At 37.3% G+C, this 27,382-nt stretch overlaps 1 protein-coding gene, 1 non-coding gene and 1 pseudogene across 2 annotated transcripts in view; 1 reads left to right on the top strand and 2 right to left on the bottom strand.

The window, feature by feature from the left end:
- Slc16a1 (solute carrier family 16 member 1) overlaps nucleotides 1-22,446 on the top strand; it is a 34,738-nt gene extending 12,292 nt beyond the window's left edge. Inside the window, exons 2-5 of the mRNA XM_076862958.1 lie at nucleotides 7,526-7,786; nucleotides 13,183-13,326; nucleotides 15,479-16,345; nucleotides 18,834-22,446. Coding sequence (XP_076719073.1) covers nucleotides 7,570-7,786; nucleotides 13,183-13,326; nucleotides 15,479-16,345; nucleotides 18,834-19,108 — 1,503 coding nt within the window. The 5' untranslated portion in view covers nucleotides 7,526-7,569 and the 3' untranslated portion in view covers nucleotides 19,109-22,446. The remainder of the gene's footprint in view (nucleotides 1-7,525; nucleotides 7,787-13,182; nucleotides 13,327-15,478; nucleotides 16,346-18,833) is intronic.
- LOC143405377 (small nucleolar RNA U13) lies at nucleotides 11,886-11,986 on the bottom strand. Its single transcript, XR_013092078.1, has one exon. It is a non-coding gene; the product is annotated as a small nucleolar RNA U13 (small nucleolar RNA).
- LOC143403385 (large ribosomal subunit protein eL31 pseudogene) lies at nucleotides 16,552-17,019 on the bottom strand (annotated as a pseudogene).
- Nucleotides 22,447-27,382: the final 4,936 nt, after the last annotated feature.

The raw sequence follows: 27,382 nt of genomic DNA on the forward strand, positions 1-27,382 counted from the left end.
TGTGTGTGTGTGTGTGTGTGTGTGTGTTATGGGGAATTGAACTCAGTGGCACTCTAATTTTATCTCCCTTTCAGCCTCCAGCAATGTAACATTTTATGTATGCTTACCCCAGAATAGTTATATAGTTTCCTCCTTCCTTCCTTCCTTCCTTCCTTCTTTCCTTCCATTCATCACTGAGCTACATCCCCAGTTCTTTTACATATTTTATTTAGAGACAGAGTCTCATTGAGTTGATCAGGCCCTCACTTTTTGCTGAGGCTGGCTTTGAACTGAAGATCCTCCTGCCTCAGCCTCCTAAGCTGCTGGGATTGCAGGCATGCATCACCACATCCAGCTCAAGCCCCATTCTTTATTGCATTAAAAAAACCTAACCCTTGATCTGTGGAGTTGTAAGGCTCATAAAGAAACTTAGTATGTACTTAAATAGTAGAAAGGCACAGAAAAATGGCCAAGGAATCCAGGCTGCCACTTTAGGAGGTTGTTATTGAGATTAGAGAATTAATATGCTATTGTAAAACTTACTTTCACCTTGGATGATGTATTTTAAGTGCTAGTAGCTTTTATTGTTTTTGAAGTAGCAATGTGTTTTTGAAGTAGCACTGGTAGCAATGTGAAATTGTATTTCATGCCATGTTCCCTTAAATTTACTTGTTCCTAGAATAGGGGCCATACTCCTGGTAATAAAAAATGTCAATTTAAAAAAAGTCATTAAAAAATAAAACATTACTGTATTTTGTTCTCATTTATTTCTAATTGTCAATTGAAGTAAAAATAGTTACTAGTTTCATGAACCCTTTTAATAATATTAAAAAAATTTAAGTTGTAGATGGACACAAAATCTTTCTTTATTTTTACATGGTGCTGAGGATCAAACCTAGTGCCTCACATTTGCCAGGCATGCACTCAGTTACCACTGACTGGTAGCCCCAGCCCCTTAACTATAAACCTTTTAACAGCTGTTTCACAATTTTTCATGCAGGCTTGAGCTTCAAGTTGAATTGTTACAGGGACAAATATTTTTTATTGGAATTTATACTCAAAGTTTACTAATCAGACTCTAAGTAGAAGTTTCTCTGCCTTATTTTGAAAATTGTTCTCAATCCAAAATGCCATTATTCTTATATACTTAGCAAGTCTACAAATGGATCACTTATGAAAGAAATTGTATTAATGTAGGGAGGGTAAATAAAATATTAAAACTAATTCAACAGAGGAATCAACTCACAATTGAGAATTTCTTTTTTTTTTTTTTTGGCAGTGCTGGGGATAGAACCCAGGGCCTTGTGCATGCAAGGCAAGCACTCTACCAACTGAGCTATATCCCCAGCCCCCCACAATTGAGAATTTCTATGTCACTGCACTACCTTTAAATTTTCCTGTTCACTCACCTGTAAGTATGGTCAACTTCGTTGGTTCTCTGTATTACTTTACTCTTCCTCATTGCTAAAAAACTACCAGAAAATTATAGTTGACATAATAATAGCATCATGAGACTACTATTGAGTATTAAAGTTAAGGTAAATTAATTAGAATTGTACATCAACATAGACCCAGTAGAATGGAAATATAAGTGAAAATTGAATCTTATTTGGGCATATTTTCTTAATGAAATTTAGAAAGTTGAGAATAGAAAGGCACTATTTTTTTATTTATCATTCATTGAAGTAGGTTGCGTAGCTTTGTTCATGAAACAGCACAAGGAACTCTTTAACTGCTGGTAAAGTAAAATATTGATTATCAGAAAGCTCTGTGAAAAAAACTTATGTTAAATCACTTCATCAAACAAGCCAGGAATACGTATTTTGCATGTCATTTGGCGATGGCACTAAATTCCATTTCCTGGGATTTATTCTTGAGGCTGGGTCTTTATATCTGCAGGCCTCCATGATAAGTGCAACTTTGTTTCTGCCCTTTTTAAGAATTTCAGTCTTGAGCCTTTGCTCAACTAAGAAAATCCAACTGAACTCATTCAGCAAAGATTCGTCACAAAAAATCATCCACAAGAGGAAGTGTCATACTTGAACAATTTACATAAAACTACACTTAAGAGAGATGCCAGAAAGGTTGGTAATTAAGGGGTATTAACGGCCTTATGCTGGAGAAACCCTATTCTCAACCTCCAGCACCACCTTCTGTCTTATTTTAGGTAGTGAAAGGGCTAAGCAATCTGATAAACACTCTACTACTCCATCACATGATACATTCAGTCAAAAGACAGCAGGCCTTTTCCAGATCACAGTATAAATTAGGATAGTTACAAATGTTAGGTTTTATCTGTTTTATGGTGCTCTTACTTCTAACAAGCATTTATTATAAGCTTTCCAGTTGGGGAAAACTTTGAACAAATTCCTGATTTGGGGTAGAGAATACTGTTCAAGCTGGGCATGGTGACACACACCCTAATCCTAACTACTTGGGAGGCCAAGGCAGGAGGATTGCAAGTTCAAAGCCAGCCTCACAATTTAGTGAGGCCCTATTTCTAAATAAAATACAAAAAAGGACTGGGGATGTGGTTCAATGGTTATGTGCCCCTGAGTTCAATCCCCACTACCAAAACAAAAAAACACTACAGGGCTGGACAGTGGAGTGAATATGACATATCTTTCTTATATACATGTATAAATATACCACAGTGTATCTTACCATTGTGTACATCCATAATTCTAGGGTCCTAATTAGAATAAGATATATTCTGTGCTTGTATAGAATGGTTCAACTATCATTTCACATATAACTAAAAAGAACCACTTTTTAAAAAAAGGTAAACAACAACAACAAAAACTATAGGGCTGGAGATATAGCTATGTTGTAGTGTTTGCCCTCATGCTTGAGGCCCTGGATTCAATTCCCAGCATTACAGGGGTCCAGATTATAGAGCCATGTGTGCTGTTTGCCTATAATTAGAGGCTGAGGCAAGTCCTGCCTGGGCAACTTTCTCAAAATAAAATTTAAAAAGGACTGGGGTTATAGCTCTATGGTAGGGACTCTTGCCCAAATGTGTGAAGCCCTGGGTTCAATCCCCAGTACCACAAAAACACAACATAAGGCTATATCGTTTGCCAAACTTTAGTGTGGTTATCAAAGAACATTCACAATTATCTGAAAAAGCTATTTACTCCCCTTTTCAACTATATATCTGCTTAAGGTTGCTTTAGTTTGTTTGTTCAGGGGGCAGGTGTTGGGTATGAGAGTGAAGAATTTCTGTTGTTGGTGTGGCTGTTTTTTTGTGTGTGGTGCTGAATATGGAATCCAAAGCCTCAAGTATACTGGACAACTCAGCCCTGAAAGTGAATTTTTACTTAGAACAATAAACCCAGGAAAATAAGATAGCTTTATGAATTTCATGACACATCTTTAATATCTTGCTCCCTGGATCTGCCCTCCCTTCCCTTTCTAATGCTTTAATGATGTATGATGACATACAGAAAGCTGTAGCTATTTAATGTGTACAACTTGAGCTGTTCAGAGATAAGTCTACACTTTTGTAACCATCATCACTGTCTATGCCTTGTGCTTATCACCTCCAAGTTTCCTCCCAATTTGTTTTTTTCCTTTTGTGTTAAAAAAAAAAAAGTTATATAGATATACACTCTTAGCAAATTAAGTATTTAGTATAATGTTGCCTGATAGTAGGCTGTGTGTTGTACAGTGTGTGCCCTTTGACTGTTACCTTCCTATTTCCCCCTCCATCCAGCTCCTGGCAATTACCATTTTACTCTCTGCTTCTTTGACTAATTTAGATTCACATATAAGTAAGATCATGCAGTATTTGTCTTTCTTGGTCTGGTTTATTTTACTTAGCAAGTGTCCTTTGGATTTATCCATGTTGTCACAAATGGCAGGGTTTCCTTTCTTAAGGCTCAATAATATTCCACTGTATGTATATGCCACTTTTTCTTTATCCATTTCTCCATTGATGGACATTTAAGTTGCTTTCATTCTTGCCTTTTACTGACTAATGCTGCAAAGAACATGGAAGTGCAGATCTTTGAGATCCAGATTTCAGTTCTTTGGTGTATATATATCTGGAAGGTATGGTTTACTGACAATTTTTTTTTTTTTTTTTTTCAGGAATCTCCATGTTTTCCATAGTGGCCACATGTCTTTTTTACTGTTTTTTGTTTTTACTTTTTTCCTGTTTTTGTTACCAGGAATTGAACCCAGTGGCGCTTAACTATTGAGTCACATCTCCAGCCCTCTTAATTTTTTCTTTTGAAACAGGTTCTCACTAAGTTGCCTAGGGCCTGAGGCTTGGGATCTTTCTGCCTCCTGAATTGCTGAAATTACAGGTGCGCACCACTGTACCTGGCTGAGATCTGCTGTCTTAAAAAAAATTTTTTTTTCCTAGTTTATTAGTACAAAGGTCGGATCACATAAAAAACTGAGATTATTAATTAAAATATTGATTTTTTTTTTAGAGAGATAAAAATGGGTTAAAAGCAAGAATTTATTTACACATATTCTGGAAGATAGACTTGAAATGCTTCTTAAAGCATTCTAGTTAGCAATTTGTTGATTTCTCTTGGAATGAGGAGAGTGTATTTTACTTGTAATATAGGTAGGTTTTCCCCAAATGACACAGATAGTTGGAGGTTTGCGGAGACAGGTTTATACTTTTTAAATGTTCTTCATATGCAGTTTGATCAAAACAATGCATTGCTTGGGTGTTAGGCTTAGTGGTTGTATTTTTACTGTGATGGGTGCTTTTTGTTTGATTTGAGGGAATAAACTTGGGGACCTGTGCTTGCTAAGCACACATTTACCATTGAGCTATACACCCCAGCCTATTTATTTATTTTTCCTTCCTTTTTCACTGTAATCAGTTTAATAGTGGAAAATAAGGCAAAAGAAGGTGAGATTTACTAGTTCTTGAATCTTGGAGATTAATTTGGGGCAGGTGGTTCTGTAAGCTATGAAGCTGGATTAGGGCCAGTTGTAAAGAGCAGAAGGTTAGCTTCTTTAGCAGTAATAGCTTCAGTAAATCAGCCTTCTGGATTTGAATGTTTCCATGTGTAGCTGAAACTTAAAACTAGTTTAAACTTAGTAATAAATTCTTTTAGGATTATTGATTTTTAGATACGTTCTGCCTCTTTTTCGATCACAAACTGCCATTGTCATTTTAGGAAATGACAATGGCTCCGTTTTATGTGTTGATGGGAAAAGTATGGGTAGTATAATATAAATAATATAAACATAATGATTACTGTTTTTAAGGGCTTTTGTAGCTCTTCTAGAGTGGACCCAAGACTTGGCGGGTGTGGAGCATAACTTTGGCTTTTCATATTGGTTTACTAAGCATAATTCCAAAGACACATGAGAAAAAGGAGAGACTTTTGAAACTCCGAAAGGGGGTTCTTGCTACCGTTATCTTTGCTAAGAAAAATTAGGGTTATTATTTCATATCATCCTGTCTGAGGCAATTTGAGCTTTTCTCATCACCCTATCATTTTTTTCTTAACCCCCCACCCCCATCACTTATAGGCAACAATAGCTAAGCTGATAGGGAGGCTACTGTGTACATTGTAAGGATTAAAGTCTTAAAGTCCCCTTTAGCCTCTGAACATCTATATATAAAAAACGTATGTGCTCCCTTTCCTTAATAGAGCTCCACATACTGGGCCAGGAGTCCTGCTTGTACCTTATTTCTTTAATGAGCCTTTTTCTTTATAGCTGAGTTTTTTGCCAGTTTAAAAGGAATAATATGCTTAAATGATATTTCTGACTTCTTTTTTCCTATTATGTACAATAAGAATTTTTAAGTTAACAGGAGAAGCCTTTTGTTAGATGGTAGTAGAACTATATTGAATCAGTTTGGGGGTTTTATAAATGTTCTTTTTTTTCCCAAAATTATTTTGCATACCCTTTATTTCTTACACTTCATGTTTATTTTTGAATCATCTTAAAGCTTTATCCTGAAGTGCTAAATCTAATTTTGACATTATAGAATGAGGTATTATTAACATGATGAGGCGAGTCTTAGTGACTAAAAATTAGAACTGCTTAATTGGGACAAATCATAGCTGGCAGCTAAGCCCAAAGTTTAATCACGTCCAGCACGTATTAGCTGTTCCAGTCAGGACTTGATGTGTTAAACAGCTCTACTGTCTCTGTGTGGGTGTTATTCTATGTAAATATTCTGAGAGGAATTAATCTTTTTAGTAGTTCTTTGAAAAATTTCAAGTGTTCTCTTTTTTTCATGTTTATATGTATAAGAAAAAACTCATAAAATTGCTGCCCAGAGGAATTCTGTTTAACATAATCTTAGAATCTAGGCTGCCTCTGTTAGTGGAATTGAAATGTTAAATAATATTTTTTATATTCAGTAGAAATTTTAGGAAACCTTGTAAATACTAGCTAAGTGAAATGCTTTTTTTTTTTAATTTTTATTTTTTTTAGTTGTAGATGGACACAATGCCATTATTTTATTTATTTATTTTTATATGGTGGTGAGGATTGAACCCAGTGCCTCACACATGCAAAGTAAGCACTCCACCACTGAGCTACATACAACCCCAGCCCTAGAATAAGCATCTTTAATCTTTAAACTAGGTGATATTTTTAAGGGAATTCTTTCCCAGATAATTAGATTTAGATGGAATCTTAGCTGAAAATCATTTTTTTCTAAAAATGGATGCCTGAGGTCTTCTGCTTTTCTGCCTTGCCTTATCCGAAGGTCCTTCCCCGAATATAAAATAAAAATATATATCTCTTACTCATCCCATATCTTACTGTGTTTCACTGCCCCATGCAATAAAAATCTCTAGGGCCCTAAAGGAAGGAAAAATTATAGAAGGCATTGTTTTAGAGAGTCCTATGACAGAAATCCAAAAAGATTAGGTCAGAAATATTGAAGGGAGCATGAACTTATTTTGCATGGGCAAAAAATTCCTGCCCTCCCTGTTCTAAGTTCAAATTAGTTCTAGAAAAATGAGATGGTTATCACAGTGATGTGTAATTTAACACATTTATTTTAATTAAAATGAAATGTGATTTTTTTTTGGGGGGGTACTAGTGAATTCAGGGACACTCAACCACTGAGCCACATACCCAGCCCAATTTTATATTTTATCAAGAGACAGTCTCACTGAATTGCTTGGCACCACCCCGTGGCTGAGGCTGGTTTTGAACTTGCGATCCTACTGCCTTTGCTTCCTGAGCTGCTGGGATTACAGGCGTGCGCCATTGTACCCAGCAAACATGATTTTGTTTGACAGAAATCTGTTCTACTTGGTTCAAGTTTGTCGTTGTTGTTATTACTGGGATTGAACCAGGTGCACTTTACCACTGAGCCACATCCTTAGTCTTCTGAGATAAGGTCTCACTAAGTTGTTGAGGCTTGCCTCAAACTTACAGTATTCCTGTTTTGCCTCCTGAGTTACGCAGATTACAGGTGTGTGCTACCACACACAGGGCTCTATTCCAGGTACCAGGAGTGAAACACATATTATTGCTGCACAGAAGGGTTTTTTTTTTTTTTTTAGGATACTTTATTATTGACATACTATTTTAATTTTATATTCTTCAGATATTTGGATTTGAGCTGCATTTTGGAATTCATCTATACCTAAAATGCCACCAGCAGTTGGAGGACCAGTTGGATATACCCCCCCAGATGGAGGCTGGGGGTGGGCAGTGGTAATTGGAGCTTTCATTTCTATCGGCTTCTCTTATGCATTTCCAAAATCCATTACAGTCTTCTTTAAAGAAATTGAAAATATATTCAATGCCACCACTAGTGAAGTATCGTGGATATCTTCCATCATGTTGGCCGTCATGTATGCCGGAGGTAAGTATGCATAAAAACTTGTTTTTTATAATTTTCATTAAGCAACCAGTTTCTAAAGTGTCTCAAGATGTTTTGAAATCTTATTTCTTGAAGTTTTGTGTTTAGAGTCATGTTTTTCATTTCTGATAACATGTCAAATCTTACTCCATTTGTTTCACTATGGTTTTCTGAAATAGAAATAAGAAATTGTGAAAAAAAAAAAAAAAAGAAATTGTGTGGGCTGGGGATGTGGCTCAAGTGGTAGCGCGCGCGCGCCTGGCATGCGTGCGGCCCGGGTTCGATTCTCAGCACCACGTACAAACAAATATGTTGTGTCCGCCGATAACTAAAAAAAAATAAATATTAAAAAAAATTCTCTCTCTCTCTCTCACTCTCTCTCTAAAAAAAAAAGAAAAAAGAAAAGAAATTGTGAACAGCTGTGATCTGCCCCAATTCAAGTATCATTGAGCTTAAAAGGTTTCATAAAAATGATATGTACACAGCTGTTTTTTTTAGACTATTGAAATGTAAGCATATTTTTTAAAGGTGATATTGGAAGAATTAAACTAAAATAACCTGGTTAGAATAATTCAGTCTCGGTTAAAATCTCTTTTAATGATGTTAAAAAATCAAAAAACTAATAGAACTTTCCCTTGTTCCTTGTGATTTGCATCCCAAAAGCATTTTATTTGTACTTTAAACTTGAGTTTTTATCATTTCTTTCCCTTCTGTTTTCTTTGGCATATTATGAAAGCTATGTAGAGAGTAAATTGCTTACTTAATATTTAAAATACTGTTTGCTTGACTATGAGACATCAAATCACAGTTAAACATGTAAAAAAGTTAAACCTACCATAATAAAATATGTAGTTGCTTAGTTAGCAAGAATTCTAGAGCCAAGTGCTTTTGTTTATTGGGATTGACAGTGTGTCGTTTCTTTGTTTAGACAAAATTCTGTTATATCTTGTCATTGTTAGCAATTTATTGCCTCCAATTAAACTCACATCTAAATCTTTAATAGCCATTATAAAGATTCTAGGAGCTGGGAATGTGTCTCAGTGGTAGAGTGCTTGCCTAGCATGTGAAAAGATTCTATACTTAACCTGCAAATAATTTAGCCTTTGGCTGCTAAACTGGTAGCAGATTGGACTAGTACTTACTGGACTCCATGAGTATACTCAGCACTGAGCTATTTGTTATAATAAAGAACACTGGTCCTGATTGGAGATAATAATATAAGCTTATGAAGCAAGAATATGTAGTAGAAATCATAATTAAATTACGCATTATTAAATTTTCACAGAAGAAATAGATAAAATGGTTGCCTTGGAAGAAGATAACCTGGGTGTCTAGGAACAAGAGTGGGAATACCTATTTTTTTCACCATGTAGCTTTTTCTGCTTTTTACAATTTTAAGATAGGCCTGTTAAGTCTTTCGCATACATTTTAAAAGAAATTAAGGGCTAAATTGTAGTACTTTTTTTTTTTTTTTTTTTTAAGTTCAGAAACTTTGGAATTTGGACATTTGTAGTTTCTGAGCGCCTATAATTTACAGGCTTTGAACTCCAATCTGCCAGAGTTTCTAACCAGATTTTGAGTATGATGACTTGAAGAAATTGGCATAAGTATTATCCAGAGGCATTCCAGGTATTCATTGTATCTTTAAGCTGATTACAAATCAGAGGTTCACATGTTGCAATTCTAAACTACCAAAGAGCTTGGGAGCCACTTGTATTTTGCATCAAAAGTAAGTGATGTCACTTGTGCTAATTGCATGTGACACTTTCCTTTAGGGGAAACAGTTCCTTCTTTGTCCTCACCCAGTTAGTGAGATAACTAGCACATTTCTTCTCTGAGTTTGTCTTATAGGCCTATAAACCACCGGTTTCTATTTTTAATTATAGCTAATTAGGGCCATCATTCCTTAAATAACTCTGAAGGACAAATTGCCTATCATGTGGCAGAAGTTTTATTAAATGGTTTGTTGTTGTTTCTCTAAGTGATATGTCCCCTAAGAATTTTCATCTCACAGCTGTCATAATCCCTTTTTTTTTTTTTTTTAGTTGTTGATGGACCTTTTTTAAATTTATTTATTTATATGTGGTGCTGAGAATTGAACCCAGTGCCTCTCACATGAGAGGCAAGTGCTTTACCACTGAGCTACAACCCCAGCCCTGTCATAATCCTTTATCTTGTGCACTAAGACTACACTCTAAATGGTAGTATGATTTCAGCTGTGAGTGATACTCTTGTTTTTAGTGCTTTGGGTAAGAGATAGGTACCGATAGTTATTAAGAATATAAGTGTATTATTAGGAGATTATCTTGGTTGCCTACTTTTTGTTCTTCCTTTTTTTAATATGAAAGCTTCAATTTACATATTTTCAGTACCACAATAAATTTCTTTTTGTGGGGGAATTGAACTCAGGAACACTCGACCATTGAGCCACATTTTCAGCTGTATTTTATTTTATTTAGAGACAGGGTTTCACTGAGTTGCTTAGCACCTCGCTTTTGCTGAGGCTGGTTTTGAACTTAATCCTCCTGTCTCAACCTCCCAAGCTGCTGGAATTACAGGCACCACCTCACCTGTCTCACAATGAATATCTTAATACTCTGGTTTGGAATTTTGAATGCAAAATTTACAGTATTAACTTATACCTCATAGACTCAACAGTATAGCAATATTAATCTTTGTAATTCTGACTATACAAAGATCTCATTACTGATTTATATGGAACCATTTTGCAAATATTCTTTCAGTGTTCAGTTTTTCAGTCTCACGCAAACTATAACTTCAGATTATTTTCAAATTACCTGGGACCTGATATTTTCATTAAGTGACTGTTAGTCTTTTCAGGTATCTGTTAAGAGTCTGTTCCTCATGGATGGTTACCTCTAACTGCATGTTCCCATGACAAAAGGGAAGACAAGCACCCTCAGGCCTCTTTTACAAGGACACTGGTTCCATTCATAAGGCTCTGCCCTCATGACCTAATTATTTCTTAAAGGCCCTATATCTTAATATAGGAGTTAGGTTTCCTTAGGTTTGAGGGGACACCAACATTCAGACTATAGCAGTGACTTAGAAGGTATCAGTGGAAACTGTTTTGTGCACACTCTGGGTGGAGCCTTTTGGGCAGCTAGTCCTTGACTCAGCCACTTACTTAGACTTGGTCCTCTGAGACACAAGGATAATCAAAAGTTTTGATTCCCTCTCATATTATTATGCATACATATGTCTGTATCAGATGATTAGAGAGTACGTGCAAACAAGTGCACAAAAGCATAAGCATGTGCGCTAATGCTATCATTATTACTACCAATGTTTGTTGAAGAAGACCTACTAAACACTTCATGTGAATTCGTTTTTATTCTTTTCAACAACCCTAAAAGGTAAATTCATAATAACCTCAAGTTGTGAGGCCCGGGGTTCAATCTCCAGTACTGCAAATAATTAATAATAAAAACAACTACCACCACTACCTCTGGGGAACAAAGAGAAGAAAGTGATGGAGCCATAATTTGAATTAGGATTCCCTTGGATCAGAGCCTGTCCTTTTAATGTTAGTATACCATGTGGCAACTCTGAATAATAATACTAGCATATATTATCAGTGTATATTCTGAATATGTAGAGTCAGTTTATGATTTTTAAAATAAACATATTGTCCTCTAGGGGAGCTAAGTATAGAAAGAAACACAGTAAGGTCAGAATGTGCTGTGCTAATAGAAATGTGGTTTGTGTCTTCTGCAGTATAACTTTGTTCCAGAACTACAGAGTACTGTAGTAGGATAGTGGGGATAGGTTAGATGTGAAACTCAGCTCTCACTAGCTTTGTGACTTTGCAAGTTCTAGTATCTGTTCTTTTCTTGTTTCTTCTTTCCTACTGAGGCATTGCATTGAGCCTTTTCCATTTGCAGTCATCTACCTTAACCAGATAGACTGATGTGTCCTGTAAACCTAGTTATCATTTCCATAATCCATATGCATGTCATATGACACAAGTAGTTTTATAAGTATGAATAAATGAAATTCAATGTATGTTACTCCATTTTGTAAAAAAAAAAAATCTGCTAATGTTGTTAGTTTTTTCCTCCCCTTTTTTGTTTTCCCTCTACATCAGACAAGTACTGTGCCAACATCATGACCGATGAAAGAGGCATATCTCACACAATGGTGTGAAAATCCAATCATCATGATAATGAATCTCAAAAGGATAAAACTATATTTATTTAGTAAAACTAAAGGCTGAGGCAAAGAGGATTTTGAGTTCAAAGCCAGCCTCAGCAACTTTAGTGAGTCCCTAAGCAACCTATCTCTAAATAAAATGCAAAAAAGGGTCAGTGATATGGCTCAGTGGTTGAGTGCCTCTGAGTTCGATCCCCAGAACCACCAAAGAAAGGAAAAAGTTGGGGGGCAAATTGTACTTGCTCATAGCAAGTGAGAGGCCATGTTTTCTGTATTTGAAAATTTATACATAAAATTCTTTTTCTGATTATTTTTCATATGGTTCTTTCCCAATCAAGTAAAACTAACCGTCTTCATACGTTTAGCTAAGAATTTAATCTGGTTACCCAAATAACCTTTCATTTCATACCCTGCCTTTTTTTGGTACTGAGGAGTGAATCCAGGGGTGGGTGCTTTCTTACTGAACTGCTTAGGGCCTCCATAAGTTGCTGAGGTTGGCTTTGAAGTCGACATTCTCCTGCCTTAGCCTTCTGAGCTGCAGTATTATAGGTGCATAACACCACACCTGGCCCTTTTTTGTTTTGGAGTCTCGTTACAACTACTTTTATAAAATTGATTATTATCTAACTTGATCTTCTGCAAGCTTTTTTTCACAGTATTGAAACATAGTAATTGAAAAATAAAAGATGTATTCAGTTCAATACCTGAGACATCTAGATGTAACTGAGAATTTTTTTTTTTTAATGACCTACTTGGAAAACTTAAACTTAAAAAAAATTATTATGTATTATTGTCTGTTTTTTTTCTTTGTGTCACAAGCCACATTGGTTGTAATGTATATATAATGCACTAAAATTAGAAACCTACTCAGATGTGTTCTTACATCTCATCATATCAGAATGCCTGTCCAAAAATTGAAACTAGAGCAAACTTACTATGCATAGGTTGATCATCCTGCATGCATCAAGTTCCCTGTGAACATTCGTTAACAAGGTATTCCCAATGCCTTAAAAGAAAAAAAATTAATGATGGACTGGGATCTTTTGTATTTTAGTAAATCTTGAAATGTCTTTATTTTCTAGCACACATATATATGACTCGCAGATAATAATAGAAAGATTCTTATCATTGCCATTTTAGAGGACTTGTTCTTTATTGTTATTCATGCCTTATGTAGATATGAGGGAATATGGTTCCTATATATTAAATTTTTTGTTCTTTCCCAGGTCCCATCAGCAGTATCCTGGTGAATAAATACGGCAGTCGTCCAGTCATGATTATTGGTGGCTGCTTGTCTGGCTGTGGCTTGATTGCAGCTTCTTTCTGTAACACTGTATCGGAACTTTACTTGTGTATTGGTGTCATTGGAGGTGAAGTATTATTCATTTTTTTGAGTGTTAATTTTTTGCTGGTTGTTTAGTACTCATTTGCATTCAACTTTCAGATCTCTTGAATGACAGTTTCTTTCCTTAGAGAAATGATTCATGTTGTACTAGAAAAGCAAACATTTTAAATAAATTGCTTGCATATAATAGGCGTTTATTCTTTGTCCATTGACTTGAGTGGTGATTCCATCCCTTCTTAAAATTACACAGTGGTTAGGGTTAGGGTTATGTGCCCTTGCATATTCTGTTGAAGGGTGGTCATTGGTTAATCTCTCTCCTTACCTCTTCTTCCCAAGGAGAATAGACCCTTATTGGAATAGAACAGTATTTTAGACAAAAAGCAGGAATTATAACAATGTTCACGTAATACTTCGGAAGAGTAAGAGAAACAATAATTCCCCCCTCCTTTTTATTAGTCACCAAAGTAAGTTTATGAACCACTGAGTATAGTGAATAAAGATTGCACATTATGTCTCAATCCAAAAAATATTACTATTAGCATTTTGTTTGTGCTTCCATACTTTTATGTGTACAAACCCAACCTCTTTTTAATACCAAAAAATTAAATTTTGTAGGTTTCATCACCAGTTTGGATTTCTTTTTTTGTTTGTTTTGTTTTTTGTTTTTAGTTGAAGTAGGACACAATACCTTTCTTTTCTTTTTTTACGTGGTGCTAAGGGTCGAACCCAGCGTCTCACGAGTGCTAGGCGAGCGCTCTACCACTGAGCCACAACCCCATCCCCATACCCAGTTCTTTTTCACTTAGCAATGTATCATGAATATTTTGTCCTGTCAATAAGTATTCTGATACGTAACAAATTTAATGTATTATTCCATTGAATAGACATAATTTTATTTAACTAATCTCTTCGTTGTTGATTATTAAAGGATTGGTTTTTTGTTTGTTTGTTACTGGGGATTGAACCCCCAGAAGTGCTTAACCACTGAGCCACATCCCCAGGCGCGCGTGTGCGCGCGCACACACACACACACACACACACCCCGTCCCCACTTTTTTAAAAATTTTGAAGCAGTGTCTCACTAAATTGCTTAGGGCCCCATTAAGTTGCTGAAACTGGCCTTGAACTTCATGAGCCTCCTGCCTCAAGCCTTCCAGAATGCTGGGATCACAGGCGTGTGTCACCATGCCTTCCTATTAAGGATTTTTAAGGGAAACTGCAGTGTGTCTTTTACTTTCTCTTTTATTTTGTCTTTTTGTTTTCTTTTGCTGGGTATCTTGTGCATGCTGGGCAAACATTTTACCACTGAGCTACATTCCCTTCCTTCTTTGTGTGTTATTTAAATACATATTTAAATAAATATGCTAAATTGTCCTCCAGAAAAGGGTGAATAAGAGTCCTGCCACAATATGAGAAAGGATGTACTTGCCAACAATGGGGTATCCTTTTTTGTTGTTGTTTGTTTGTTTCATCATTTCTAATTCAATAGGTAATGAGTACCTTCAGATTGTAATTTGTCTGTGCATATTAGGAAAGTAAGGGGTAATCTGGAAAATGTTTTTTCATTTTGTGTCTAGGTCTTTTGAGTATAATTTTTTAACATGTTTTTTGACAACTGTTATAAATTCATTTTCTTACTGATATAAGAATAATGGGACTGGGAATGTAGCTCAGTAGTTGAGTGCTTTCCTGAAGTACTGGGTATTGAGCTACATTCCTAGCCATTTTTATTTTTTGTACTGGATATTGAACTCGGGGCACTCAACCACTGAGTCACATCCCCATCCCTAATTTGTATTTTATTTAGAGGCAGGATCTCCCTTAGTTGCTTAGCACCTTGCTTTTGCTGAGCCTGGCTTTGAAATCACAATTCTCCTGCCTCAGCCTCCCAGCCACTAGGATTACAGGTGTGCACCACCATGCCCCGCTTATTTTTTATTTTGAAATAGTATTACTCGTTGTTCGGGCTGTTGCACAGCCAGTAAGTAGTGATGCTGAGATTTGAATTCTGTAGTTTACTTTTGAATTCACACTTTAAACCACTATAGAGTGTAGCCAATAATGAGACTCTTTTGTCCCTTTCTATTATACCTCCTATTTTAGTTTCTTTGTCTGGTTAAGTAATATTGGAGATATTTCTGATATTTATAAAAGTTAATTTTGCCCCTTTCCCTTAGGTCTTGGGCTTGCTTTCAACTTGAATCCTGCTTTGACCATGATTGGCAAGTATTTCTACAAGAAGAGACCATTGGCAAATGGACTGGCTATGGCCGGCAGCCCTGTGTTCCTCTCTACTCTGGCCCCCCTCAATCAGGCTTTCTTTGGTATCTTTGGCTGGAGAGGAAGCTTCCTAATTCTTGGGGGCCTCCTATTAAATTGCTGTGTAGCTGGATCCTTGATGCGACCCATAGGGCCAAAGCCAACAAAGAAAGAAAATGTTAGATCCAAAGAATCCCTTCAAGAAGCTGGAAAATCTGATGCAAAGAATGTAGGCGATGCAAATACAGATCTTATTGGAGGAAACCGCAAAAAGGAAAAACGTTCACATATTCAAAAAATTAACCAATTCCTGGACTTGTCCCTATTCACACACAGAGGCTTTTTGCTGTATCTCTCTGGAAATGTGATCATGTTTTTTGGACTCTTTACACCTTTGGTTTTTCTTAGTAATTATGGCAAGAGTAAGCACTATTCTAGTGAGAAGTCAGCCTTCCTTCTTTCCATTCTGGCTTTTGTTGACATGGTAGCCAGACCTTCCATGGGACTGGTAGCCAACACAAAGTGGATAAGACCGCGAGTCCAATATTTCTTTGCTGCTTCTGTTATTGCAAATGGAGCATGTCATTTGTTAGCACCTTTATCCGCCAGCACCTACGTTGGGTTCTGTATCTATGCGGGATTCTTTGGATTTGCCTTTGGGTGGCTCAGCTCTGTATTGTTTGAAACACTGATGGACCTCGTTGGACCGCAGAGGTTCTCCAGCGCTGTGGGATTGGTGACCATTGTGGAATGCTGTCCTGTCCTCCTGGGGCCACCAATGTTAGGTATAGTATGTTTTCCTACCTCTATGATTCTGCTATCCAAAAACAACAACATGTGAGGCACTGGGTTAAATCCTCAGCACCACATAAAAATAAATAAAGTTATCATGTCCATTTACAACTGAAAAAGAAATTCAAAATATAGGTGTACAGTATTGGGACAGTGATAGAAAACATTAGTGAGCTGTTTGACAAAGAGCAGGTGTTTCTTATTTCTGTGCTCTCAGTGCTGGCACACAACTTGACAAAGCATGATTGCTGATATACAGAGTCAAATAAAATGGAACCATCAGCTGTACAAGAAGATCAGGGTTTTTTTTTGTTGTTGTTGTTTTACAGTTTTTATCCACATTGACTAGATTTTTGAACAAGGTAATAGGGACGTGGGTTACCAGAGTATCGAGCTTGTTTGGTGAATCTTCGTCCTCATTATGTTTTCTGGATGATTGCACTTGAATGTGATATGGGACATTCCTTGTTCCTCTAGCCCAGGCAGCTTTGAGCCTAGTATCAGTGCGCGTATCTGGAGTTCCCATTTCCTTCATCATGGCAGATTTCCAGATGTTGTGAATGTGGGTGGTGTATTCCCAGGTCACGACCTCATTGATAGCAGAACAGCCCCTCCTCTTGCTACCCTTCTTTGTGGGAGCCATTCTGCCAGGCCCAAGATGGAAAGGAAGGGCATGAAGGATTGTGGGAGCAGGATCAGATATCTTAAAAGACAATATTTTAAAAATTTTCTATCACTAAAACTAACAACACATTCTTTGTAGGAGAACGATTCCACCTTTAAAAGTACTTTGGAGATTTTTGTTGTTGTTTTGTGTTTTGTACTTGGGATTGAACCCAGGGGTGCTCAGTTACATCTCTACCCCTTTTTATTTGAGACAGGATCTAAGTTGCCAAGGGTGGGCTTGAATTTGTAATCCTCCTGCTTTAGCTGGAGTTATAGGCATGCACCACCATTCTCGGCTCCAGGAATTTTACTTATTTACTTACTTACTTATTTATTTGTGGTGCTGAGGATTGAACCCAGGGCCTTGTACATGGGAGGCAAGCACTCTACCAACTGAGCTATATCCCCAGCCCTCAGGGAATTTTATTTTAATGCTGGAATTTATTCCAGTAGAAATAATGTAATAATAGCTGTTGTGTAAGTTTACAGTGGTACCAACACTAAAGTTGTATGTATCTGTTGCATCTCACAAGGCTGTGAGGTAGGACTATTTTAATCCCCATTTCATAAGTGAAGAAATAGAAGCTTGAAAATGTAAAATAATTTGGCCAAGATTATATAGCTTGTAAGTCAGTGTGTAATTTGGGAACTATTCCCTGAGGTTACTAAATACTTCATCTTATAAATTAATAGCTCCATAGATAACACAAAGTAAGAAAGTAATTTGAACCTCTTTTGGATATGATACATACTTTTGGAGTTTCGTTTTGGGGAGTGAACAAAAGTCGACAGCTATCATTTTGGGTTTTTTCTTTGATAATGGGGATTGAATCAAGGATGCTTTACCACTAAATCACATCCCCGGTCATCTTTATTTATTTATTTTTGAGACAAGGACTTGCTAAGTTGCTGAGGCTAGTATTGAACTTGCAATCCTATCTCTGTTCCCACTTGGCTGGGATTATGCCGCCATGCCTGGCTACAATTGTCTTTTCATAAGGCTCTCTTCCTCCAATCTCTTCCCAAACTCCTGTTTCCTATTCCTCCTGATCCTAATGGTAAAATCCTAACTGGTCCTCCTGTAGAAACACCAAGTTAAATGGATTTCTTTACTATCAGACTTCACAAAGCCTTGAAGATAAAAGGAAGGGATATGCCACCCCAAATTCTTTTGACCTTTGAAACATTTGACTCACTTTTGCACAATAGACCCAGGAGTCAGAATTCCCAGATTAAAGCCAAATGATTGCATTTATTAGTTTTATGACCTTGGATAAGTTACTTATGTCTCTGTACTTCAGTTTTTGTATCTACACAATGAGGATGACCATGGAATGTGCCTGTCAAAATGAAGTGCTTAGAATGGTGGCTAAGTATTGCTGTTAGTTTAGTTACCAGCACAGGGCAAGTGTTCACAGGACGCTCTTTGGGAAATTCAGCTAGAGAAAGAGCATTGGCCTCTTGTAACTGGAATAGCTTTGTGTCCTCAGACAAGAGTCCCAGACCTCTTCTGAGCAACACTTTTTCCATTATGTATTGAGGGGTTTGATTGCAGATTGATCTCCAGGTCTTTGCTAACTCAAATTTGCCCGAGAATTAATGATTTTTCAAGTTGCCCAAAATAACAATATACAAGGCGACTCTAAATAGATAATTTTTAGAAATTCCTTTTTATACTGATTTGTCATTTGTGGGCTTGTAGAAGATTGGATCAACATCTTTTTTTTTCTGACAGGATCCTTAATACTTTGTTTGGGAAAGGGTATCCCTGTTCATTTTTACCCATATTGCTTTCTTTCTTTTTTATCTCTCTAGGTCGTCTCAATGACTTGTATGGAGACTACAAATACACATACTGGTCATGTGGTGTGATCCTAATTTTTGCTGGTATCTATCTCTTCATTGGCATGGGAATCAATTATCGACTTTTGGCAAAAGAACAGAAATCAGATGAGAAGCAGAAAAAGGAAGGTAAAGAGGAGGAGACCAGAATGGATGTTGGTGATAATCCAAAAGAAGTTACTAAAGCAGCAGAATCTCCAAAGCCAAAACGCACAGGAGACCCCAAAGAGGAAGAGAGTCCAGTCTGAACCAAAGAGGCTGGAGTGTAAATGGAGCAGTTGGTGACCCAAGACTTCTGAAAATACTCTACTGGCCTGTAGTCTATCAGTGGTGCTCAATACAGACAGTGAACATTTGTGTGGAAAACATACCAGTGTTCATGATGGAGTTTTTGTTTCACTCCTTACCAATAGCCTGAATTGAAAATATCATATGCTTTGGGGAGGGAGTGGTTGGCAAAGTATGTGGAAAGAAGTAGTGTTTTTTCGTCTTGTTTTATTTTAATCTTAGCTTTTAATAGTGTCAAAAAGATTATAACATGTGCCTTAAGTTTTAGTCTTTAGAACTCTTTAGAGAGCCTTAACTTTTTAAACCATTCTGCTGAATTCATCTATTTTAAGTGTCACATTAAAAGGAAATAACAACTAACTTGTTTGAGGCAACTCTGAAACTTAATTTTGCTTCATTGTTATTTGTAATGTATTGTCAGACATTGTTATTGGAACACTTATGAACAGAAATGTTGGTTCGAAGTTGGAGGTTTTATAAAATGCTGACTAAAATATTTTTCTAGCATCAGTAGTTGCCTGGCATATGTATGTGCCTGTTAGCTATATGTTTAGAAAATTTAAAGCATAAAACTTGAGAAACATCTTGACAGTCCTAGCCACATAGTATTTGTCAACATCTCTTGGGTACCTTTTCCAGGATTCTTATTAGAAACTAAGTGGGTTTTTTTTTTTGTTGTTGTTGTTCCTTTTGTTTGTTGGTGTTTTTCACTAAATTACTGTTCTCCCCTATTCAAAAACATTTTGAGTGGTTATAGATCATTGTCTTTTTTGAAGTCACTGGGTATTATTTTTCTCACTTTAAAAGTATTAAAGTCTAGAAAACTTTATAGTCATGGCTCCTAAATAAATGCAACACATGTAATTAAATATAGACAGATAGTTTAAGCATCAGCTATATTCACCTTTGGTTTTTCTAAAACCTCAGTTATACTATGAGACTATTGGAATCTTTGTGTCTGTTGGCTTTGTTGTGTTGTTGGTTGCTGCTTTCTTGTTTTTGTCTAGGTGGTCCTGGGGATTAAACCCAGGGCTTTCAAGAATGCTAAGCATATGCCCCACCACTGAGCTGTCCCCCTACAGTCACCTGGAATTTTTCCCCTTTGATTTTTGGTGATTCAGTTTATATTTGCTTCTAGTTAGGGCTGTGTTATTCAGTATAGATAAATGTTTGTATGTCATGTTTTGTTTTACATTTTTTTCAGTGTTTGCGAATTCAAGGGGGCCAGAAAAATTTGGAACCAGGCAAACCTATAAAGATGGGGAGGGAAGTTGTAAAGTATGCTTAGTTTCAGTAAATCCTCTTTTTCTGAGTGGGCTTAAGAAGAAAATTATGACATGCTTAGAATTATTGGGCACATTCTTATATCCACATGAAACTCAAGTTTTGTGACCCTTTTTACTTACCTGAAATGTGGAGAATGGTTCTGGTATAAGGGTAGGAGGGGAGGTGGACAGATTGGAACTAAATATTTTTTATTTTTTAACCTAGTATCTTCTAAATTAAGGCAGAAAGACAAATATATTCAGTGAATTATTCAATGCATTTAAAATACCACTGTAATTGATAAGTGAAAGTATAGATTCAAAACCTTGTATAAGAGACTGGCTTTTGCAAATAAAACATTTATTTTATTTTTAGAAAATATTTCTTCCTCCAAATGTTTATTTTGTTGAAGAAAATATTGCTGTGTCTTCATTTTCATTATCAAGTTTCAGTTTGGCCTTTGCTAATATTAAACCACCCAGTTTATGTGCCTTAATTTTGTGTATATAGCTTATTTTGTGTTGATTTTTCACCTTTCCTCTTTGCTTTAAGACAAGCAGGAGGGGAATTTGAAACCTCCTCTCCTAAATTGAGCATCCAGAGCAGTTAGCATTAAGGACGCAATGAGAAACTCCCTTTGTATGAGTGTTATGGCAGAGAGGAAGGAATTTGAGGGAAGAAGCCTGCTGAGAGTATTGGCAGACTGAGCCTGTTTGGACACTAAACCCATGTTTAACCTCCGTGTACCTCTTTTCCCTTCTATAAAAATGAAGACAACTATTGAGGAATTGTAAGTAATAGAAGTGGAAAAAAATAATAAAGCAAGCCTTAGAGGATTATCCCTGCTCCCCATCCCAGATTTAAGTTGTTCATGTTCAGTAGTTAAATCCTGTTACAGGAGTGAGAATATTTTGTAGATTTATCCCTATTCTAGAACGAAGGGTTCTGAATTTGTTGTAATCAAAAGCAAAAGTTACTGTCTCAAAGCTGGAACTGTACTTGTTATCACCTGTCCAGCCCTTATTTATTTTTTTGCACTAAAGAGGTAGGTTTTAAGGATTTGTTTTCTGGTGCTGGGAATTGAACCTAGGGCCTTGCATCTGCTAAGCATATGCTCTACCACTGAGCTAAAACCCTGACCCAGGGGTTTTATACAAGATCAGTTTTGGTGACAGCCAAGTTGAAAACTCAACACAGGTCTGCTCCATGTCTTCTCTTCCTAGTTAAGGATTAAGGGTCCTGGTTAGCAACTGGCTGATCATCTCTCTGTTGTAAGTCAATCTTGGAAACATCCAGCTTTCTGATCTTTTCTGTTGTCCCTTACTTTATTTGAAGATCGACTTCATATGAATTTTTATTTCAGTTCAGTGGTTTTAGTGGCTGCTGTGGGTAAAGAGATATGTGCGTAGGACTCCTCCTACCTTTTCCTTTTCACTGCCCCCCACCCTCCTAGGTAGATGCAGTATCTAAAAGGCCTGAGACACGGACCAAGAGTACACTCTGAAATAAGGAGCAGGAAAGTTACTTAGAAATTTGACAATTAGGGCTGGGGATGTGGCTCAAGCAGTAGCGCACTCGCCCGGCAGACGTGCGGCCCGGGTTCGATCCTCAGCACCACGTACAAAACAAAGATGTTGTGTCCGCCAATAACTGAAAAATAAATGTTAAAGTTCTTTCTCTCTCCCTCTCCCTCTCTGCCTCTCTCTCTCTTTAAAAAAAAAAATGAAAAAAGAAAAGAAAAAGAAATTTGATAATTATAGGAGATCATGCTAACATAAACCAGACCATTTATCATGGTTACATGCAAGTCTCTTAATAAAGTTTAGATCACCTTAGCACAGTTTTATACAAAAAGTACTTGGGAAAGGATGATGGTAAAACAAACTGGAAAACTTGGGCTCTTTTTATCCCTGAGTTAGTCACAATGAATAATCCTCTGGGTTTATTAAGTTGTCTGAATTTAGTAGTTTATGTCTATCATAGTTGTACATGTCAATATTAAAGTTATATTTTAAAAAGGAAAAATTGTTAACCATTTGGTATTTTTATATGAGCTCACATTTTATTGTATTGAATTTTAATTGATAAATTGGGAATTGGTTACATGTTTGTGTGAAAAACCTGTGTCTGGGTTTTACCTTCCCTAGCAGATGGTTCTCAGCATGATAAATTCATTCATCAGTGCAGGTGTGGCCCCTCCTTCCTACCACACACTTTTGTTTGGAAAGGTAAGGAAAGATTAACAGTAAATTTCCACTTTTGCAACACGACTTGCTTTAACAAACAAGTCAGGCATTTGCCTAGAAGACATGAAGAAAGAAGTTAATGATAGTTTGTGTAACTATGAACACTCTTTCAGTACTTGATGAGAAGTGACATCCCAAACTTGCCTGGCTTGCTCCAATGTGATCAGGCCAAGTTGCTTCAGAGTTTGGAAGCATCTGGGCTGGTGTTGATGGGGGTGGGGTGAGGTTCAAGTATATCACTCCTGATCTTAGAGTCAGTCACCCTTTTCTAATTAAGTCTGAACTGTAGTGGCAAATTCATTCACATGTGAGCAGGTAGAAGTAATAGGATGGGTGAGGGTAGAATATCTTTCTCCAAAACTGAAGGGCATCATCCATTTGCTTTGTGTTGACTTTCCTGGAGGGTAGCAATAGCTAGGAAAAGGAGTCACAGCCTCCTGCTTGGGCGAAAGGTAAGCTGCTTGGGTTCGAATGGAGGCTACATCACTTCAACCAAGTAACTTGGCCTCCTTAAGCATCAGGGTATTTCCTATTTAAAATGTTAATTAGTACCCACCCCTAGGTTTGTCAAAAAGATCAATTGACAAGTGATAGCTATGTTAATAGCAAGTGCTTGATAAATGTAAACACCTATTTAAAAATTTCTATTAAAATATTTTTAAAAAAATATTTAATGAACACAATATTATATTTTTATGTCGTGCTGAGGCTCAAACCCAGTACCTCCTCACACATGTGAGGCAAACGCTCTACCACCTGAGCTATAACCCCAGCCCTATTTTTAAAAATCTTCAGTGCTTGGGAAAACATTGTACTCTTACAATTCCAAAGCTGATTCTTACTTGGAAAGAATGGTTTTGCGATGACTCTTTAGAATGTTAGCTAAGTGATCAGATTATCCTTTTTGATCACATCCCTCCTTTTAGTTTTCCTGTTTTTCTTTTGTATGTAAATGGATGGGAAATCATTTGTGGTTTGTGCTTGTATGTCTGGCTCTTTGCTGTGAGATGCATCCTAAAGTCCTTGTTCTTTCCTACTATAATAGCACACTCCCTCCACAATTGTGTTGATTGTATAAATGAGGAAATATAATCAGTAACTAATTCTGGTTAAAGTTTTTTTGTCCCTAGCAATATCCTTAAAAGCAAATTGGAAAATTGAAGAGATTTTTATTTTTCCCTAGTACATCACTGACTTGGTTTAAATGACAAATTATTGCTTGGTGGCTGAGTAAATTTGTATCACTTTTTTTTTGGAGAGGGGGTACTGGGGAGTGAACTTGGGAGCCCTCAACCACTGACCCATATCCCCAGCCCTATACTGAGTTGCTGAGCACCTTTCTGTTGCTAAGGCTAGTTTTGAACTCAATCCTTCTGCCTCAGCCTCCTGAGCCACTGGGATTACTGGCATGTGTCACTGCGCCAGGCTTGTGTGACATTTTGTGAAAGCAGTTTTGTAATATGTATCAAGTACCTGGAGTTCACATTTTTATCCTTTTCCCTAAAAATTTCAAAATTTTAAGAAAGTTCATGTTTATCTTTTAAGGGGGTGTCAGTAAGTATTTAAATGATAGTTACAATGTCCTTGTGATATAAACATGAAAATATTAAGCAAAGATGCATGACATGTTTACTAGACCAGTGCTGTACCACTGAGCGTATCCCTAGCTCTAAAAAGAAAATTTTAATGTAGCAAGGGGAAAAAAACCAAGGGATTTTATCTGGAAGACTTCTGGCAAGAGACAGTTGTCTCCTAATAAAAATGAAGCTAATGATGATTATAAGCAAGTAATTTTTTTCAGCTTTTTCAAGGGTTGTACTCTGGTGAAAGTGGGGTGAGACATGGAACTCAAGCTCTTTGGCGACTGGACCTAAGCTGTGGAGTCCCTCTGCACTGGGCCAGCTGCCAGGGTTCCTTCCTGCAGGCAGGTGTCTTGGAGACAACATTCCTGCGGTTCCTCTTCTGAGCATCAGCTGCAAGTAAATGTTGAACTCAGGAAGCCAGAGGTTCAGCTTCCGCCACCTCACAGGGTTGTGGTTGTTCTGGGGCATTCTCTTTCTGAGCTCAGCTTCAGAAACAATACACTGATGTCACAAAAAGGCTGTGAGGTTAGGGGTGGGTATAGCTCAGTGGTGACATGCTTAGCAATGAGTGAGGCCCTGGATTCAAACACCAGCACCAAAAAGAAAAACAAGGTGGAATCTGCTTGTGCATAGAGCTCTTACTCAACTACCTCCTGCCAGTTATCTTTTTTTTTTTTAATATATATATCTTCCATTCTAATGGGGAAAATAGAAAGCAACATAATAGACATAAACAATAGATGTAGGGTAAGTTTACATTAATTCATCCAAATTTTGGGAGCATCTTCAACACCTCCTGCAGAAGCTTCCCTGGATCCTAAAACCAAAAGGCATCTCTCACTTTGCATGCTGTTTTTTCTCAAGAAGCAAAAATACAAATACCGTTCCTAGACCGACTGTGGGCTGCTAGCCCATTGGGGAAGACTGGAAACTGATGTAGAGGGTTAGCAAACCTAACCCAATCTTAGGAGAGTGTAAAAGGATCAAAAAGTGTGACTTTGAGCAAGTTAATTTCTGGATCTTTGCTAAATATGACAATTACTGCAGGGATTAAGTCTGAAGGTACACAACATACTGGGCAGCACATGTGGTTTTAAAAATCAGTCTACGAATATTCTGCTACACAGTGTAGCAAGTCAGTTAAGTCATCAACCAGAACAGCTATGAATAAAGAACAGCTGATAATGCCCTAGCTCATCTATTTACAAAGGCTTTTCAAATATATCTCAAGCAAAATCCCTGGGAGGTAGGTGTAACTCAAAATACTGGCCCTTTAGGTGGGCCTTCATCCTGGCTCAGCACCTCCCCTGTGGTCAGAAAAGCAACTCTGCCAAAGCTGGAGCCTGTGCAGGGTGGAAGCTCTGGAAACAAGAATGGAAGAGGCCAAATCCTGGGTGATCCTGAAGGGTGAATAGTGGCCAAACCAAATCACAGGAGCCCTGCATCAAAATGAGTAAAATGGTTCCCAGCAAATTCACAATCTTAATTTGTGATCCTTTCCCTTGGCTTTGAAATTCATAATGTGATTCTTTTTACACTTGGGGATTTCCTTTTCTAATATGCTTTACTGATTCCAGAATTAAAACTGAATTTCCTGAGCTTAGACTGGCCACATCCCAAGAGGAAGTGGCTAGAAGCCATTAAGAGGGCCAGGAGGGGAACTGGATGGGGATGGATTAAAAGTCACCTGGTGTGCTGACAATCTGTATAGGCATAATTATTTAGAGAAGGTTTGTGATTGTTGTAGTCTTTGTGATTTATCTTTTTCCTTCTCATTTCTTTTTAATCTTAAAATCACCTTACCGTCAAAAAAAAGGGCCTGTGTGGTTTTGCTCAGGCTTTATTTGTATATGCTTTTTAGCAAAAGGAGCTACAGAGACTAGATAACCATTTTCCTTCCAAATTTCAAGTACTGTCTTGTTTTCTCAAAGGCTAAGAAATGAGGAAGCAGGCCTGCAGAGTTAAGAGCCCCCACCCCCGAGTATCTATCTCTACACCAGCCACTCCCTCCCCCCTGTGCCTTATCAGTTGCCAAGTCCTGCAGATTTACAGTTTCTCCTTCCCATCACTCCTCTTCTGTTGGCTTGATTTATAGAAGCCTCCCTGGCTTTGTTCTCACTCTCTACTTCTAATCCAGTCTCAACACTGTTGCCTAAATGAGTTTTCTAAAAGGGCCAATTCTCAGTATTGTTACTTAAAAAAAAAAAAAAAAAAAAGCAAAAGATAAACAACTTTTATTACTTTAAACAAACCAATAAAGATAAAAGTAATAAAATTCAAATGTAATCATGTCATTTCTCTTCTTAAAATCCTATAATTTGAGGATAAAGTCCAAACAAGTCTAAATTCCTTGGCCTGACCCACTGGTTCCTCCCTGATCAGCTCCTGTCTGCTGCATTCCCAGCACTTTTATTTTTAGTTTTTATTTTGAGACAGGGTCTTGCTAAACTCCTGAGACTGGCCTCCAGTTTGCAATCCTGTCTCGGCCTCCAGAGTTGCCGCCATTACAGGTATGTACCCCACTGCCCGCTGCCTCTACAGTTTTTTTTCTTGCCAGTATTCCACCCATACACTGCTCTCCATCTCAACTGGATTTCTTAGTTCTTAAGTACAAGCCCTTGTCACACACCTGCCTGCCTTCAGACCTGCTGACCCATTCCTGGAAATGCCTCCTTTCTCCTCTGCACAAACTCCTATTGTCCTTTCATAGCAGTGCGGTGCATTGTTATTGTTAACTTATTTATTTTTTAAATTTTTATTTTTGGTACCAGGGATTGAACTCCCGGGACATCCCCAGCCCTATTTTGTAGTTAATAGAGACAGGATCTCACTGTGTAGCTTAGTGCTTTGCAGTTGCTGAGGCTAGCTTTGAACTCGCATTCCTCCTGCCTCAGCCTCCCGAGACACTGGGATTACAGGTGTGTGCCACTGTGCCCAGCTTCCTTTTTTAAAAAAATTCCTACCAGATTGAGCTTCTTGAGAAGAAAGAGCATACAAAGTGAGAGATACCTTTTGATTTTAAGATCTGGGGAAGCTTATGCAGGAGGTTTTTCTCCTTGAGAAAAGTGGCCAGGGAGAGCTCAATGAGGACCACGGGAGAAGTGACTGATAATCACGTGTTAATCACGAATTATTCACC

The sequence above is a fragment of the Callospermophilus lateralis genome, chromosome 7, assembly GCF_048772815.1.
Source record: "Callospermophilus lateralis isolate mCalLat2 chromosome 7, mCalLat2.hap1, whole genome shotgun sequence".
NCBI classification, from domain to species: Eukaryota; Metazoa; Chordata; class Mammalia; order Rodentia; family Sciuridae; genus Callospermophilus; species Callospermophilus lateralis.